General features: G+C 37.7%; 1 protein-coding gene across 1 annotated transcript in view; it reads left to right on the top strand.

Annotated features, from left to right (window-relative positions):
• The first annotated feature begins 4215 nt into the window (after positions 1 to 4215).
• Positions 4216 to 20123, top strand: part of SLC15A5 (solute carrier family 15 member 5) — an 88579-nt gene continuing 72671 nt past the window's right edge. The window contains exons 1-2 of the mRNA XM_040488810.1: positions 4216 to 4576; positions 8745 to 8967. Of these exons, the coding sequence (XP_040344744.1) occupies positions 4216 to 4576; positions 8745 to 8967 (584 nt within the window). The remainder of the gene's footprint in view (positions 4577 to 8744; positions 8968 to 20123) is intronic.

Below are 20123 nucleotides of genomic sequence, written 5' to 3' on the forward strand. Positions count from 1 at the left end.
CAGAAATTTCACTCCAACAAGTCTTTGGTGCACAATTTTTAGTAATTAAATTATAGTTAAGACCAATCTTCTATGTTCTTGATAACAGTCAAACCAGGTTTTATACCAAACTTCATAGTCAATGAAATAAAGCAGAATTGATAGACCTAAAAGAATAAATATCTTCAAATGGCCTTTGTCCTTACCACATACAGACAATTATTGAGCTAGAAAAGCTCTTCCATTAAAAAATGCTTATTAAGAGTGTAGAAGACCTATGAAAACTCATTCTGCAAATGCACATAAAATTTGAAAGTGTTACAGTAACACATTGTAAAACCACTTTAGAAAATACTAGTTTTCTCAAAATTTATAATCAACTTGGAGATTATAAAAATACTTTATAATCTTGCATTGCTAAAAATAGTCTCCCTAAAGCAGGGCTTCTGTTTCTGGTACATTCCCAATGCAGTCCTCATGAGATCTGATGCATTAAGGCTCTGGATGCTTAGTAAAAACCATGAAGGGAAAATAAATAAAAAACGAAAAAAAAAAAAAAAACCATGAAGGATCATTGGTTCCTCAAATGAGCTTCTGACTAATTCCATCTTACATAAGATACATTTTCCAATACCTGTAAGTATGGTCAACACTGTTACCCCACACAATGACTTATGACTTCTGTTTTTCCAGTGAAGAATTCTAGTGTTAAGTATAGTCTTTGCATTCCAAAAACAACATGGGCTTTTCAATTAAAAAAAAAAAATGCCTGAAGTTTGTACTGCAATTTGACATATGTCAACATGTCTGAAAATTTTCCCACATTTTAACTCAGTAATACTGTTAAATACTGGTCTAAGAATATATCATGGGTTTCTTAAATTGCACATATGAGTGAAATCATATGGTATTTGTCTTTCTTTGATGGGCTTATTTCATTTAGCATAATACTCTCTAGCTCCATCCACATAGTTGCAAATGGCAAGATTTCACTCTTTTTTATGACTAATATTCCATTGTGTGTGTGCGTGCGTGCGTGTGTGTGTGTGTGTGTGTGTGTGTGTGTAATATATACAGCATATCTTCTTTATACATTCATCTGTCGATGGACATTTGGGCTCTTTCTATAACTTGGCTTTTGTTCACAAAACAATCATCGGGGGGGGGGGGGGGCGGCAAATGAAAACCAAGAAAAGGCTCTTAACTATAGAGAACAAACTAAGGGTTACCAGAGGGGAGGTGGGCATGGGTAGGGGTTATATAGGGGATGGGGATAAAGGAGGGCACTTGTGATGAGCACCGGGTGTTGTATGTAAGTGTTGAAACACTAAATTGTACACCTGAAATGAATATTAACTGTATGCTAACTGGAATTTAAATAAAAACTTTCTTTTTAAGTTTACTTATTTATTTTGAGAAAGAGAGTGTGTGCATGCGTGCACAAGCAGGAGAGGGGCAAAGAGAGAGGAGAGAAAATCGCAAGCAGCCTCCACCTTGTCAGTGCTGAGCCCAACCGAGGGCTCCATGTCATGACCACAAGATCATGACCTGAGCTGAAATCAAGAGTTGGACGCTTGACCAACTGAGCCACCCAGTTGTCCCTTAAATAAAAACTTAAAAAATAATATAATGTGGGACGGAGGGAATTTTTATATATAATCATTCCAGCATTATTTATAAAGGTGTTTTTTTCTTTTAGATGTGGATTTGTAATCAAAAGTTAAAGAAAATTTGGCTTATAACTGATCTGAGACAAAAGTAACTAACCAAAAATGGAGGAATAGTTAAAGGAATGATGTATCTATGAATACAACCATAAAAATTTATGTTCACAAAGACTTCATAATGGAATGTTAAATTACCTAAAAAAGGAATGGAAAATGCATTATACAGTAGTTGTATATAATTATGTAATTTAAATATTTAAAGCCTATTAATAAAAAATAGTCATGAGGGAAAACAGCAAAATAAATTCTGCATCAATTTTCACTTTTTTCTATTTCTAGATATTTTCCACATTGCATCCACTGTACGCACATTGCTCTTAAAATGGAGGGAAAATATCATTTTATTAAGGGAGGTGGGGGAAGAAAGAGAACAAGCCCAAGGTTTGGGTGGGGGGAAATTTGAATGAAGCTCAAGTATGCATCGGCCCCCACTCAAGGGCTCAAGTCTGTTGACAGAGAGGATGGCATTCAATATTCCCTGCCAAGTGTTATTCTCAAGTGGAATTTGTACTTGTCCTTTAAGTTCCCTCTGAGCTTGGTATCGAGAAATAATAACGAAAAAGAGGTGTCTTCCTATTGCTCTAACTCTCGTCAGCAAATGCTGTTGCTCTCCCTGAGTCAACCATCTCCAACACAGGTTTCTAATACCTGTAGCCTGTTTTGGGGCAAGGATACACATTTTAGCCAAAGAATTCAAACATGATTATCATTAGTGCTTATGCACTTCTTATGATATAATCCTGTAGGAGTCCTTTGTCAGGTGCTGGTTAAATATACACCCAGTGGCTGGGGAAAGACTCTTCCCTTGCATGTGGGGTAAACAAAAAGATAAAGATCACTCAGGGTTCTTTGTAAACCACAGGAACCAAACAACCAAAATTGATTGAAAAGTGAGTCCTTTACAGAAGAAAAGCTAATCATGCCTCCTGAAGGATAACAACCAGGATGGCCCTGAATTTTCCATCAGAACCTCTTGAACAATCCCTTTTTTTGAGAACTGCCATCTGACTGACTCAGCTTCCATGTCCAAATTTCAGTCATTTCACTCGTGATTACAATTCTTGGGGGGAAAATATGAAAGGGCTGCCCGAGACCATGTGCTGATTCCTTTAGCCAGAAGAAAACTCCACCAGGATCTCACATAATAGATGGGAGCTATTTCCCAAAGGTAAGATGTATGTTGGGCCTTGCCCTAGATGGTCTAGTTTATATCTGTTTTGGGGAATAACTATAAATAGCTTCATTTTCACTCACCGAAGAGGCCAAGTTTGGATAATAAATTGCATGATCACCCTACACAAAGGAAAAGTAGGGCATTGTTACCAAAGAAGACGAAGCGATGCTGAACAGAAGAAAATAGTTACCATTAGAATGAAACTATTAGAAAGAGCTGAAGCAAAGTGTTTGCTCCCAATCTCTCAGGTCGGAAGATAAGAATCAGAGTCAAAAGCCCTTATCAGTCTTTTGCTTCTGACTCCACCATAAAATTAACATTCTTATACTCATTGCCTATGTGTTGAATTATTATGACTTTAACCCAATAGTTCCATCTCCTTGTCTTCCTATGTCCTTGCAGCTAAATCCCTACATGTTCAAGTGTTCTATTTTACTGCTGCTTTTTTCGCTTAATTGGTTCCCTCCTGCTTTCCAACATGGAATGCTAACATCCATTCACCCAGCTGGAGGAGGGTCAGGGTGATACCAGATCCAATATTCCCCAAAGCATGTGTAGGATGGTTGCTGTATCCCTGCTGCTGACTAATAATAAGGAGTCAAAAAGCACCTTTTGATTCTGATTTCCTCCGAGAGGCTGTTCTACAAGCATGGGGTCAACTTAAAGGAAAAGGGTTTTTGTTTAATATTTTCTCCTTTCATTAGAGCACTTAAATTACTTTCTTGCAAACTCTGCTTGTTACCTAAATGTACCAGCACTTTTGGTACCTAATTAGCTTTCTTATCAGAATTTCAACCAAAAATAACAAGAAATGTAATAACGATAAGGTATTCTGCCCCCTCAAAAATAGATTTCCTTTCACGCTTTATCTCTTGGTGCTGTTCTGGCTTGTTTAATTAAAGTATCAGAAATTATTAGACTCAAATTATTTCTTGATCTAGTACTCAAATTCTCCTGAAAAACTGCTTCTTTTGCCTCAGTATTTAAACCTTTATCAGTGTGAGGCAGATGAGTTTCTACATGTATGCAACAGGATTCATGTCATACAATATAAGTTTGGAGGAAAAGCCTAATTAGCCTCTAAATAATTAGACAAACAAATCAGATTTGGCTACGCTGGTCTACCATGAACATTTAAATACTTGTGTCTCCTCTCCCATGCTCCCGGATCATCAAAATGAACAACATTAATGTGCAAAAAGCGTATGAAACTTCAGCGTGGAGTTGTGAAATTCAAAGCAAAGATCTTATTTATTTTTTCATTAGAGGGTCGGGAGTAAAAAAAAATCACCAAGTTCAAAACACTAACAAAAGTTGTATTCAAGGAGGGTAGTCATGTCTGTTACAGACTTTGAAATAACGGATGAAGAAATATCCTTAAATCACCACACTGAGAAGGAGAAAACTATAAGACATATTGGTTATTTCTCTTCATCATACTCTGGGAAAAAAATTCGGGTTAGAATCTGTTTGTTTCTGGTGGAGCTGTGTGAGAGGTTCATTTTCTTTGAAGTCGTCTGCAATATGATCCCCTTTTGCACTGTCAAGCTTGGCTACCTCAATTACCAGGCAGCCATTTTGAACTTGTGTTTTATTGGAACTTCAATACTTACCCCTGTGTTTGTGGGATGGCTTGCTGATGTCCGTCTAAGAAGAAACAAACTGGTATATGTTTGCTTATGTCTACATTTTCTAGGTGAGTGTCCTCTTCTGACTGGATTGTTTTGCAACTTAATTGAATAGCTTTTTGGTAGAGTTTTCACTTTCTATTATCCTTATCTTGCTGTTAGCCTAAAATGTGATAAATGAAGAGTATTGTTTCAATTTATACTATTCTTTGTATTATTTGAGGGATGCTAGTAAACATCTGTGCGTATGTGTGAGTGTGGATGTGTGGATGCTTTGATACCTATATCGTTGCACTGATTATCTTTTATAATAATTACCTCTTTCTGTGTCTGTCTTCTGTGCTTCAAATGCGCTCCTTTCCCCCTTCCTGCCCCAAGCCCAAATTTGTGACAAATTCTATGTGAAACCTGAAGTTCACTTGCTTCACAACTACAATGAAATGTGCTAAGAAGGGTTTTGAAGTTCACGTAGAATAATTGAGGATGTTTTCATCAAAAGGTGGTTTTTAATTAGCCATATAGTAATTAAGATTGCATATGTAGGCATGATTTCTATATTATGAACAATGGCTATATGCTAAACAAATGAATGAATTCAAGCACTACACTGTGCTTCTTTATATAGAGAAAAATAAATAATCTACACAAGTTTGGGAGTCAAGAGATTGTGAGAAATGTTGGGGAGATATCAAGATTGTTTGATACGGTATAGAGAATAAGTTGATGAACAGTCTGGACCTTGGGGCTGAAAAGTTATGTTGTTCTTCTGGACAACAGAGTCACTGAAAATATAATTAAAACAGTTGGGAAATGTTTTTCTTCAATAAAAAGGATAGACAACCACAGTGACAGGTTTTATACAGGGAGACCAGAACACCTCAGACGACAGTCTAGGAGAAGTGTCAATCCAGGAGAGAACATGGAAAAAAAAAAACATTAAAACTTGGCTACTAAATAAGAGAACAAATATGATGGAAAAACAAACATTAACTCCAAGTTTCTGAGCTGAGGAACTTAGGAAGGTAGTATGCAATTCACCATTACTGAGAAGTGTAGCAGAAATGCAGGTTTGGGGGAACAGGGGAGGAGATAAATGAGGAAGGTGTGGATATCAGGTATCTAACATATCACCCAATTTCCAGCAGGTTGATCAATTACCTTCACCATTCATCCAATAGAGTGTGATTTAAACATAACTTCTTCACTGCTCCAGTTTTGTTAAATAAAAACAAAGCCACTGCATGGCAAATATTCAGTCAACATTCAACAAATATTCCTCAGTGACCACTTTGTGCCAGGCATTGTCCCAGGATCTGGGAATGCAACAGAGGAGGAATGCAGTCTCTTCTCTGTTGGAGTTGACTTTCCAAAGAAAGAGAAATGTAAACAAGCAAATGACATTATGCCAGGTGCTCAGTACTGTTATGATGAAAAATATGGCTCAGTAAGGGGACAGGGGAGACTAAACAGTGACATGGTTACTCTTCTGTATCTGGGAATGTTTTCTGATAAGGAGACATTTAGGCAAGCATCTGAATGGTTTCTCTTCTGAATTTGGTAAGAGACCACACCCATAGATTTTGGTAACTTCTTATTTAACATGGTAATTCCTATCAGTCTAAATTCTTGTGTAAGCCATCAGACTAGGACTGAAGTCCCAATTTTAGAATTTGACCAACAAAAGACCTACGTCAACTCCATAACCATTCATTTTCTTACTAAAAGCTATTTCCTTGGCCCCCACTCTCAGCTGCCATCAAATTCCAACCAGTCACTGAGTATCAGAGGTTCTATCAAAAATGTGTCTTTTATTTCCAATGTTAAACCTTAGCTCAAAACTGCAGATTACTTTTTCTTGATCATTACAATGGCCTACTTACTGGTCTATCAGTATGACTCCAATCCATATACCTTTCTACTAACAACATTGACTTCCTCAGCCAATAAATCTATATATTGGCTGTATTATCTAAAAAAACAAAACCAACTTAGTACAAAAGAACCTTTACAATCTGTCCCAAATTTACCTCTCCAGACTTTTGTGTCAATATGTGACCTCAACCATGCTGAACTTCTTGTCTACTACCCTTCTTTAAAAATTTTACATATGCTTTTTTGTATGTCTGAAATTTTCAACCTTCCTTTATGTTTCTGCCCCATATCAAAGACTTGAAAAATCCTGTCCTTCCTTCAAGACCCATGTGGTTCACTTCTCTGTGCTCACCCATACTCTAATCAAACCTCTATAATTTCATTTAGCACATTATAATATAATTTCCACCTGTATGTCTGTCTTCTCTGATGGACTCATTAGCTTCTGGAGAGGAAATCCAGTGGGGCCCCACGACCTAGCAGAGGAGATAGCACATCTTGGTGTTTTACAAAGACCTGTGAAGTATGTGTGCTGATTATGTAGTGCACAATAGCACACATCAAAGAGGAGACTTTCTATCATACGTGTAATAGACCTGTGTTTTTATTACATCAATTTTACCACAGATAAAAATAAAGTTTTGATCCAAAGAAATCAACATATTACATTTTCTCAAAAGATGGAAGCAAAGAATCTTTCTAATGTACACAAAGGTAAAAGTGTTTTGTCTTTAGGGACGCCTGGGTGGCTCAGTTGGCTAAGCATCCAACTCTTGATTTCAGTTCAGGCGATGATTTCATGCTTTGTGAGCTTGAGCCCCGGGTCAGGCTCTGCACTGACAGCATAGGATTCTCTCTCTCCTTTTTCTCTGCCCCTCCCCTGCTTGTGAGTGCTCTCTCTCTCTCTCTCTCTCTCTCTCTCTCTCTCAAAATAAGTAAACAAATGTATATTTTTAAAAGTGTTTGTCTTTAAATATATGCTTGCTGCAAGAAGTAACTTCTCTGCCCATCCCCTTTGGGTGCCCTTAGCCTAGCCAGGCCTCACATCACCCTTCCAGAGACAAGTGGACTGAGTGGCAGAGAAAAAGCAGTTGGTATCACATCTGGCCAAACTTGACAGGAAACATCTCAACCTCAGTAATCTAAAGGTCCCACTCTCATGATAAATCAATTTGTTACCAAGCAGCTATTGAGTGCATATATTCTTCACATTATAAAAGCCATTGTAAGAGGGAGACAAAATATTAGACCTAAGTTTTGCCTTTAGGAGCTTATAGTCTAATTGAGAAAATTAACCACACAAAACCACCATGTAAAAATTTATACCAAAAATACGAAAGCGAAATTAATCTAAAAAATGGAAGACTAAAGTAACAGGGAGAAGCATTTTTCACTAATCAAATTGATAAGTAAATAAATAAATAAATAAATAAGATGATTTGACCACTTGATGGGAATTACAAAAAGAGGCAGATAACATCACGGTTACTCTGTAACATTGGGCAAGTCACTTAACCTCACTAAATCTGATCTATTTTTTTTTGAAAAATTGGAATAAGAGAAAATCTACCTCTGACATCACAAAGCTTTTCCAGGATGAAACAATATAATACATATAATTGCTTTGCAGAATTTAAAGAGCTTAGCAAAAGTATGAAATTTCTATCAAACAAGGAAAGTGCTCAAGTGTGGTCCCTGCGAGATGGAAGTGAGAAGGCTTGACTGGCCCCCAGCCCTGTCACTTCCTGTCTTTCCCTTCTCTACGCTTGCACTGCTTCACCCACCTCACCTTCTTACCTCTGTGTGTGCTGAGATGGCTCTGCCCAGCTGCCTAAGTGAGAGAAATCAAAGGGCATTAAAAGGAGAAAGAGAGTAGAAAAGGAAAAGACACTCTGTTCTTCTTACAATTCTGATAATGTTCTCCTTAAAACATTTTCTTTAGCAGGCTTTTGACATGTCTGAGATCTTCGAGTTTTCTATCACTCTAGTGACCGAGAACAAATAACCCTTACTAACAGTGGTTGGCTCTGGGGCGTGAGATTACAGCCATCTCTAGCTTCTCATATGACATATTTCCAAATTCTGTTAAAATGGACATGATTTGCTTATACATCTGAGAGAAAAGATACATCAAATTTGAGAGGGGAAAGAACTAGGCCTCTGGATTCATTAAAAGACACATTGAAGGGAGTTTTCACATTTAGAAAAAATCATGCTATCTCCAGAATCGCAGTGACTAACAAATATTTTGATAAGACAATCACACAATGATGCTACTTTCAGAGTTAAAGCCTTATTTATAACATGGTCTGGTGATTCAGTTGGTCTGTGCCATATTTATTCTCCTTTTTTCTCTCTCTACAGGCACTGTTTTATTACCTGTGGTTGCTTTTCCCTTGGAAGATTTCTATATAGGCACACACCATATGATTAACAATATACCAACAAAGGAGCAGAACAGGCTGTTTTACATGGCACTATTGTTCATCTGCCTTGGCACAGGAGGAATGCGAGCCATCATTTGTCCACCGGATGCTTATAGCCTTCAGGACTATGGATCCCAGAAACAAATGTCTTTTTTTAACTGGTAAGTAGCACTGGCTAGAAGAGAAACAAGGTTTATGATGTTCCTCTCCCTCCTGGGATTTCTCATTGTTTGCTCTCTGGTACCCTGTTGATGGTAGTAATTCAGTTTTTGTCATTGACTGGGTTGGGTAAGTGAGGACGTGACAATGCCTGTGACAATGATTCAGCCAGGAACTGTGGGAGCCTATGAGTCAGGTACAGACCACCACAGCTTACCAGCACCTTCCTGAAATGCAATGATAAATTAATCTTCCAAATAAACAAGTGGCTTATCATATTAAATACAAGGTGGCTTTGGAGCCAAACAGGCCTGGGTAGAAGTCTCAACTCTACTTAACACAAGCTATCTGACCTTGGTCAAGTCATTTATTCTTTATAAGTTTCAGTTTAATCATTTATGGAGGGTTATAATGATACCTCTTCTTGGGTTTTATTAGAGGTAATAATGTGTGCATTGTGGGCAGAGAACCTGGCACATCGTAGGTGGTCAATAAATGGTAGCTGTTGTTAGTTATGTCTACACTGTAGCAGACTAATGTGGCAGAGGTTATAAATGCACAGGTTAGTGCAGAGAAGATAAAAAGTATTTTACAATTTGTTGAATTGCAGTTTACAATTTTTGTATTTTACAATTGTAAATTTTTTAAATGTGTTGAACACAATTTGAATACAATTTGTTGAATTATATTTTACAACTTGTTGAAACATCAACCAGTACTTCTGTCTTGCATCCACTTCATCCCTAACACCTAAAAGAGTTTGGATTCCATGAAAATCTAACTACTTGCTGTAAATCTTTTTCTCTTTCAGTGAGTTCTTACACAGCTTTATGTGGTTTTAGAATCAATTTTTGTTATCGAATACAGATTCAAAAAAATAAAATTTGGATCTTAAAGTAGAGCATTTCAGCGTTTACTAGCAAATTTTGTTGTTATTATTACTCATCAGTGGAATATCAAGTAGATCTGAGATACATTCTTTTGTTCCCCTGTTTCTGTGAAATGATTTGCCAACATTTTTTCTAAATATTCTGTCTTTCCATCAATGTTAGCAAGGGGAAAAAGCAATGTACAGACAGAATCAGACAAAACATTTAAAGAAAATTCATATTAAAATCATTAAATGAAAAAATTTAGAATCAATAATCTAGGTATATATAACCATGTAACTATCCAAGGCAGTTTCTTCCTTCCTTCCTCCCTCTCTTTTTCTTTCTCTCTTTCTCCTCCCTCCTTTCCTCCTTCCCTCCCTCTTTCTTTCTTTCTTTCTTTCTTCCCAGTTATATTAATATTACAAAGCACTCAGGCCTGTTTTGGATTCAGTCCAAACGTCAGAAAAAAACGCAGTTTTACCAAGGGTGGAAGGGACTCTTTACTTCCTTATAGCAAATTCTGCCTCCTTGACCTGCCCAAAGGAGAAAGAAAAATCCTTCTTTTTTATTCTATTCGGAGGTTTTAATCCTTAATTAGCAACATCATTTTGATTAAATAAGACTCTGGAGGATTAAGACTGGAGAGCAATCAGTTGTTCTGAAAGATAGCTCTGGAGAATTTATTGTACTGTGGTCTTAGTCATTCAGAGTTGTGTTTAATCAAAGTGACATTTCTCAGTGTTGATTACAAAGGAGACATTATATGAATGAAATATTTCCTTTGGGAAAGGGGGGGACTCCCAATGGGTTTGTACTTTAGGCCTTTAAAAGGGGGATGGGGAGCAGGGTGAAAATGAATTTCTGCAGCCGGGAGGAGCAAGGCCAAATTTAGGATGAACACATTTCAATTTGGCTTCTTATTATTTCCTAATTTCACTAAAATCTCTAATGGAAAGAATCATGCAGAATCTTTAAAAACTAAAGTAAAGCACCTAGAAATGTGCATGAGGAATCAAGGTGTTACTCTTTCATGTTATAAAGGACCCCCCTGGAAGGTAAGCTTCTTGAAGGCTGAATCTGGTTGTTTCAGTTTTTTGATTTTTGTTTTTTTGGTTTTAAGTTCCTAAAACCAAGCTACGGGAAAACTATGAGCAACTGCTTTTTGTAATTTATAGAAAAGAATGTTAACTCTATTGCTGTATATACTGCGGGGGCTGGTGGCAAGATGGACAGGGATCCAACTGGGCAGCCGGCAAACTGATGGGATCCCGGCTCTGTCAGAGGAGTTTTATGCTTTTCAGCGGGTCCCTTAACCTCTCAGAGCACCGGTCCCTCATCCACAAAATGGGGTTGCCTTGGAGGGCTGTTTTATAGCTTATTTGATATAAAGTACCCTAGCACATCACAGGTATTCAAATCAGGGTAGCTGTTACTATAATTAAATGACGAGTAAGTCCTCAGCTAAAATCGTTGTCTAAATTCTGGGTAAGAGGGAACCTGTTTAAGAGGAGGCCATCTTTAAATGGGCAGCACATTAATTTAAAATCTATTTCTCCAAGTCAAAAGTGTGTTGAGAAATTACAAGCTTGGTTAATATAATGAATTTCAGTAGTATCTTTAAAAACCAGCATACCACTTGAATCTGTAACCACTTGAAGGCTGCATCCAGTTCTATTTTCAGCACAGATGTCAGATGTTCCTAGTTACAGAACCTTTAATGAGACATGTCATTGCATCTATACCACCTAAAGCTTCCCAATGATCATGTTAAATAGTATAGACTGGAAGTCTCGAGCACTGAAAGCCCCACTTCCGAGTGGAGCTGCCAAGTGTAGGTGAGAAAACCACTCCCAGCCAACATCACCATCTGGTACTGGATCTTCCTCAACTATGTACCTTATTGAAAGAATATAGCTAAACTCCCTGAAATCAAGAGGCATACTAATCTGCCAACATTCTTGTGCTGTTATCTAGATTAGAACCTGGCTCTTCCAGCATTTTCCAAAATCTGAGGTGTGCAATTAAGAGTTACCACACTGGAGATCATCTAGGTAAATACACCTGTGCAGAATCTTTTCTGGAAGCAAAAAGAAAGGTGGATAATTAAGTCTGTCTATAACCATAATTTTAAATTCTACTGCAATTAACTTCAAATCTTGCTTCCACATTTCTCTAGTTACTTCACCTGATAATTTGCATCTTATCTGCATATCATAGTCTGTTGCTAACCAGTTACCAGAGTGAATTATACATGATTTGAAAGTCCAAATAGAATATTGGTGGAGTTCTTCAAAAAGTCTAGAGACTGACTTATTCCATCCCAGAAATTTTGAATATCTAGTACTCAAATTGATTCTATATAATATTTGTTTCCCACTAAAATATTCTGATGTTAATACTTACTTGAATTTAATAACTTTTATCTCAGGGAAACACCAGAGGTAAAAATTTGTTATCCCACAGAATGTTTTTTCAGAAGCTGTTTAATATTTACTTGAGTGTTGTTTGAAAGCGGCGATTCTCAATCCTAGATGTACATAAAAGTCACCTGAGGAATCTTAAAAATACTGATTCCTGGGTCGCCTGGGTGGCTCAATTGGTTAAGTCTCTGACGTTAGCCTAGGCCATGATCTCACCGTTACCAGTTTGAGCCCCACATTGGGTTCTGTGCTATCAGCTCAGAGCCTGGAGTCTGTGTCTCCCTCTCTCTCTGCCCCTCTCCCACTCATACTCTGTCTCTCTCTCTCTCTCTCTCTCTCTCTCAAAAATAAACTTAAAAAAAAAAAAAGAAATACTGATTCCTGGGCCTTGACATCAAAGGTTCCAAATATATTGGTTTGAGGTGAGACTGAGAGACCAGAATTTTTTTTTTTTTAAGCTGCCTAAGTAGTCAGGTTTAAAAACAACTGCTCTCAAGCAATTGCCTACTTTTAAGAATCACTTAAGGGCTTTATTTAAAAATGTTTTTCAGACCCCACCCACAACCACTTAGATCAGAATTTCCTGAAAGCATCGCTAGGGAATGTACACATTTATCAAGTGCTTCGGAATTGTGAAAACAATTCCAGAAGTTTGAGGGAAAGGAATTCCAATGTGGTCTAGGGATACCTTGCAAAGATATGAAACTAAACATTGAGCACACACACTGGATGCCACGTGGCTTTGGAAAGTTTTGATGATTCATAGCAATTTTTCACCACACCTAAAAATCTATCTGAGTGAGAAAATCTACATGATCCTTGAGAAGAGACACAAAATATGAATCTACTGAATTCTGTAGTAGTAAAATCATAATTTATGAAGTACATTTCAGCCATCAAAATCAAAGCAGTTTGTGGAATAACTGTATTAATATTCAAAATATCATGTGAGTTACATACTGAGAAATAGCCTGTAAATAGCTTTAAGAGAATCACTGGGTGCCTGGATGGCTCAGTTGGTTAGGCATCCAGCTTTGGATCAAGTCACGATCTCACAGTTCTCCTGTGTTTGAGCCCTGCATCAGGCTTCACGCTGACGGAGTGGAGCCTGCTTGGGATTCTCTCTCTCTCTCTCTGACCCTTCCCTGCACACTTGCATGCTCTCTCTCTCAAAATAAATAAATAAAGTTTTTAAAAAATATACAAAAGAAATCTTCCAAACTTCTATTTGCACGGGTCCTACTCAAGTTTAACAAATGCTACCCACCTACCCTTATAACAATAGGCACCGCCTTTAACTTTGCCAAAGTTGTAAGCTTTCAGGAAATACACTCAGAATTCCTCTCCAACATACAATTGTGGAAACCCAAGAATATTGAGGAAAAGAAAGACAAATTTCTTACATGACTTACTGCTCCTGCTTTTTCTTAAAGCCTGAGTGGTCGCATTTAAAATTAGTAGGTACATGACTAGGGACTTATTTCCATCAGTAAATATGCGATAGTCTAAAGTTCTTAAGGAAATAAGAAAATGATACACAGGAGCAACTGTGAATGAGAGTAAGTTAAAAGGAGGAGAGGCAGGGAGAGAAAGAGTGAAATATTCTCCTAAATTTCTTATTTAAAAATATACCTTTTACTTTAATCATACTATCTCTTCACCAAAATCAATATCTTCCTTTATTAAATTTCCTCTTCTTTAACTGCAGCGTTGAAAAAAAAGTATGGATAAACAGTAAGACCTGTAAAAATTCCATTTGATCCTTCTTTCCCCAAATTCATGGCTACCAGAGTGTTCTCTGAAGTGCGTCAATGGGCCAATGTTTCTACTAAAAGAAGCAACCTTTGACAACAACCATCCACCAGGGTTTCAGCGCCCAAGTGTTTCCTTGACGCTTTCGAAGAGTTCAATTCTATCCCATTGAAGAGCCACCAATCCCCTGGTGAATTATCTCAATATTGTTCAGTACAGAATAAAATGTTCTCCCTGAACTCCATAAATTGTCCACTACCACCATGAACACCTGAAAGCTTTCCTCCCCTCTTGGTATATTCTCAGGTTAAGAAAAAACATTTCAAACCATTTCCCCTAAAATCACTTACAATAACTCTGAAGTAGGTGAAACTTGGTCCATCTAAGACATGACAAAACATTCGAGCGACTCTAATAATGATTACTAAATAAGGTAAGGCAAATATTTAAAAGAAATAATCTCAAAAGGATTGCTGAGGTTTTAGCAACAAGTTTTTCCCCCCTTATTTGTATTCAATACCATAGGATCATGAAGACAAAAAAAATCAGATTTCTATGTACTCCCCATTATTTGCAGTTCCCAGTCTGTATTTAAAAGTAGACTAAAGAAACATATTTTTACTGCTGCTTTCAATTTTCCTTAATCACTGGTATTTATTTTGCTTTAGTGCTTTGCTCTCTGACTTTCTGTGTGAGAGGTGCTTTATATACTCAATTTGCTAGTGAGCTATGAGATGAAAGGAGTCTTAATGGTGAGTTTGAAGATGGTAGATTTTTATTTCTCTTATTTTTTTTACAGTTGATACATATACAATTTCCCCCTTAATTATCGATGGCTTATCCTATCCATGGATCAATAAAGACATATATAAAACATGCCTGTACTAGGTAATTCTTTCAGAAAATTACACAATCAAATAGGTCGGATGGCATCTGTTAAAATACATGGAGTACTTTATGTGAAATCTCTTCCTATGCCTAGATATTCAGCACTATAATTCTTTTGTTTCTAACTACCTTTCACGAGATTTAAGTCTTGGAATAATTGTAATTTTCTTTGACCTTCTTTAGAGTAATTTCGTTTACATCACCATGTGGTGTTTAGAAGAGCCACACGATGTCTTCTTGGATTTTCTCAGCAACATTTAACATTTAAAAAAGGGGGGGAGTTCCTAAAGATTGAAAGAAATATAACACTGCTTGCAGCTCCAGCTTCTCTCGGTTGCTGACAGCCACAGCTCAAGTGTGCAGCATGAAAGGATGACCGGAGGCTGAGCCTAGGGACTCTCCCCAGTTGTCCTACAAAACTCTGTGTGTCTCACCTGCATCGTGACAAGTTTCTATTAGTGGACGATAGTGAACCAGTTTCCTCAGCATGGCCATGTTTCATGTTCGGTTACTTTCCCAGGTCAATTATTCAGTTTATTGTTCTATGTTGTTGTTTGATCAGTTGATTTTTTTATGACACGCTGTGTTACTCATCAAATACTTATTTACTAGTCTTTTGTTGTGGGCCTAGAGCTGTGTGGCCCCCTTGGCATTACCTATAGCAAGTATCCAGTATCCAGTCTTCTCTCTCTCTTCCTCCTTTAGATTAGTTCTAACATTTTCCTTTCTCCTCAGACCTTTAATATCCCTTTCCCGTAGCCAGTCCTGCCTGGTGACTCTCTTTTCACTTAGAGGGGATAAAAAGGAAGTAGAGGAGAGGCGAGGGAAGAGCGGGGGGAGGGGAGGAAAACAGGAGGGAGACAGGGAGGGAGGGAAAAGGAAGGAAGAGTGGATCAATTAGAACAAGTAGAGGAAATGCCAAAGGATGACCCATAGTGGTCATACTCTTGACAGACCCATCCCCCAGAGTTTGGGCACAACCTGTGACCTGACTCCACCCAACAGAATATGGCAGAGATGACAGGGTATAAATCCTTGATTATGTTGCTATATGGCAAAAGTGAAGGGATTGTGTGGTGTAATTAAAGTTTCTAATCATTTGATTTTAAATTAATCAAAGAAGAGATTATCCCGGAATCCTGCATAGGCCTGATCTAATCAGGGAGGCCCTTTAAATCTTAATGATAATGTTAAGTGTTCTAAAACTTATATCTATTAGTGTTTGCCCAATTGAAACATTTACCCAAACTCATAAAACTATATATTTAAACAGGTATTTTACTGTATTTAATTCTACCTCAGTAAATGTTTTAATTTAATGTTAAGACCCCCCCTCTTCAATGTGATTCTAACAATGTATTCTAATAATTCATTAGACCCAATGGAAGGTTGACAGGCAGAGGTTAACTAGCAAACCAGACTGCTAGTTTAGGTACTTATTTGTAATACTATTCATTGGGAAGAAATACCGAAACTTTTATTCAAATGACAGTCGTGTCTTTGGTTTAATGCATTGTCCAGATATAACCTGAGTTTGCCCATACTTTGAAAAGTGGAATCAATAGGAAGATTCAACTCTTTAACCATGCAGCCTTTTCCGGATTCATTAGGCATATTCAGTGAAGTGTTGTGTATGGCTTCTCTAACACCACAACACATAGATGAGCGGTTGCTGTAGAGACTATATGGCCTGCAAAGCCTAAAATATTTACTATGAGGCCCTTTGTGGAAAAAGTTTGTCAACTTCTACTTTAGATAAGAGAACACATTCTTTCCACATGTAATCTCAAAAGGAATGAAACACAGATGACAAAATTGGTTAAGACTCCATAGCTGATATGTATACACTTACTAAGAAATCTAATAAACAATATTTGAAAATTCTAGTTCAGGGGCGCCTGGGTGGCTCAGTCGGTTAAGCGTCCGACTTCGACTCAGGTCATGATCTCACGGCTCGTGAGTTCGAGCCCTGCGTCGGGCTCTGTGCTGACAGCTCAGAGCCTGGAGCCTGTTTCCGATTCTGTGTCTCCCTCTCATTCTCTGACCCTCCCCTGTTCATCCTCTGTCTCTCTCTGTCTCAAAAGTAAATAAACGTTAAAAAAAAATTCAAAAAAAAAAAAAAGAAAATTCTAGTTTAGCCAACATGCCACAATTTTATAGCTTAAATGTATATACAAGCGGGAGGAGTGAAGATGGCAGAACAGCATGGAAGTTTTTTGTGTGTTTTGCATCCATGAAATACAGCCAGACCAACACTAAACCATCCTACACACCTAGAAAACTGACTGGAGGCTTAACACAACGATCTGCACAACCTGAACCACAGAATTCAGTAGGTACACGGCACGGAGAAGTGAACATGGGGAGCGAGAGGCGCAGGAAGGGAGGTGCTTTTGCCAGTGGAGAGAGGACGGAGACTGGGGGGGTGGCGAGAATACAGGAAAAGCACCCCTCCCCAAAGCAGCTGGAGAGAAAGTAGAAAATTGGAAACAACTGCAGGGACTAAACTAAAAAAAGGAGAAAGGAGAAGGTTTAAACTCCATTAAGACTGTAAACAAGGGGAGTGCAGAGTCTGCAACTCCGCAGCTCCATACGTGGCGGTGCTCTGGTGGGAAGGGAGAATCACCAGGAACAGAGTGGGACCCAGGAGGATCTCGGGCCACATGGGGAAGAATGGTTCACTGCTGGAAGGACATTTGGTAGAGACGGTTGAAGCCACCTGGTCCCAGCAGACCCCAGAAGGCGGCCACATTCTCTGGTGCTGGAACAATGTCATTAAGGGTGAAGCCTGGTGCCAGATGTGTGTTGTGATCTTCCATAATCCCTGAAAAGCTGCTGCTCCAGCATCTCATGAACATTTTTGGGGGCAGGCTGGCACCTGGCTGCAGTCTCGGGGCACTGGCAGCAGCAGGGTCCAGCAAGCATTCCAGGGTGCAGCCGACACTCGGCCATTGCTCATTTGGCCATTGCTCAGTAAGACCCTCCACAGGGGGCAGAACGGGTCAAAGCTGCAGTCCTTCAGAAGTAAGGGGCTTGGGAAAGCAGCCACATATGAGACAAAACTCTGGAGAGAGGTACTGCCTGGGGCCTGGTCACAGAGAGTGAAAAAGCAGGGAGTGGACGAAAGCTGAAGACAGAGGACAGGTGCGTGATTGCTGATCTGGGAGAACAGACTGGGTAGCTGGGTGGCACCATTTTCACCCCTCTGGCACATGTGCATACACACCTACAGGCACTTCAATAATCCACCTCAGTAGGCTAGCAGCGCCATCTAGTGGAAAGCAGAGCCGTTACACTGAGCCCCGCCCAACTGGGCCAACCTTGCTCTTCAAGAACACAAGTCTTCACCATCTACTTAGTATATGGACTATCAAGCGATACCTAGACTGACTTTTAGGGGAAAAATAAGTAATTTCAGTCCTACTTCAATCTGTTAGCAGGTCCATCTATTCAATTTTCTTTTTTTTTTCTCTTTTACACTTCTTTTTCTTGAAAACAGAAAGAGAAAAAATTCATTTTTATTTTCAATTTTTATTAAAGATATTTTTCTTTAATTTTCATTACTATATTTTTTAATTTTGTATAAATTTTTTTAATTCTATTTTAAATCCATCATTTTATTTTAGTCTACTTCACTTATTCACCTTTTCAAATTTTCAATCGCCTTTTCTTCTTTTTCTTTTTTCTTTTTCTTTTCTTTTCTTTTCTTTTTCTTGAATGCAGAAAGAGAAAAACTTCATTTTTACCTTCAATTTCTATTAAAAATATTTTTTAATTTTTTACCATATTTTTTGCTTTTATGTAAATTTTTTTAAAATTCTATTTTACTTCCATCATTTTATTTTGGTCTACTACAGTGTATTCACTTTTTCAAATTTTCAAACGATTTCTTTTTTTCCTTTTTTTTTCTTTTTTCTTTTTTCTCTTTTTTCTTTTCTTTTTCTTGAATAAATATAGAAAAAGAAAAATTTATTTTTATGTTTAATTTTTGATAAAAATATGTTTCTTTAATTTTTTTCTATGTATTCTCTACTTCTGTGTATACTTTTTAAAATGCTATTTTACCTCCATTCTCTCATTTTAGTCTACTTCAGTGTATTCATTTTTTCAAATTCTCAAATGGTTTCCTTTTTTTTTCTCTTTCTTCCCCCCCGCCCCACTTTTTTTCTCTAATCTGTCAAACCACTTTCAACACGAAGACAAAAAAACACCTAAGATCTAGCATCATTTATTCGATTTGTGTGTGTGTGTTTAATTACTTAATTTTAATATTTTTTAATTTTAATTTTTTAATTTTAATTTTTCTACCTCATTAATTCCTTTTTTCCCTTCAAAATGACAAAATGAAGGAATTCACCCCAAAAGAAAGAGCACAAAGAAATGACAGCCAGGGACTTAATCAACACAGATACAAGCAAGATGTCTGAACCAGAATTTAGAATCACGATAATAAGAATACTAGGTGGAGTCGAAAATAGATTAGAATCCCTTTCTGCAGAGATGAAAGAAGTAAAAACTAGTATGAATGAAATTAAAAATGCTATAACTAAGCTGCAATTATGGATGGATGCCGCAGCATCAAGGATGGATGAGGCAGAACAGAGAACCAGTGATACAGAAGACAAACTTATGGAGAATAACAAAACAGAAAAAAAGAGGGAGATTAAGGCAAAAGAGCACGATTTAAGAATTAGAGAAATCAGTGACTCATTAAAAGGGAACAACATCAGAATCATAGGGGTCCCAGAAGAGGAAAAGATAGAAATAGGGGTAGAAGGGTTATGTGAGCAAATCATAGCAGAAAACTTTCCTAACCTGGGGAAAGACACAGATATCAAAATCCAGGAAGCACAGAGGACCCCGATTAGATTCAAAAAAACAGACCATCAACAAGGCATATCATAGTCAAATTCACAAAATATTAAGGCAAGGAGAGAATCAAGAAAGCAGCAAGGAAAAAAAAGTCCCTAACCTACAAGGGAAGACAGATCAGGTTTGCAGCAGACCTATGCACAGAAAATTGGCAGGCCAGAAAGGAGTGGCAGGATATATTCAATGTGCTGAATGAGAAAAATATGCAGCCAAGAATTCTTTATCCAGCAAGGCTGTCATTCAAAATATGAACGAGAGATAAAAGTTTCCCAGACAAACAAAAATTAAAGGAGTTTGTGACCACTAAACCAGCCCTGCAAGAAATTTTAAGGGGGACTCAATGAGGGGAGAAAA

This window comes from Herpailurus yagouaroundi, unplaced genomic scaffold (genome assembly GCF_014898765.1).
Source record: "Herpailurus yagouaroundi ecotype Mexico unplaced genomic scaffold, PumYag 166, whole genome shotgun sequence".
Lineage (NCBI taxonomy): Eukaryota > Metazoa > Chordata > Mammalia > Carnivora > Felidae > Herpailurus > Herpailurus yagouaroundi.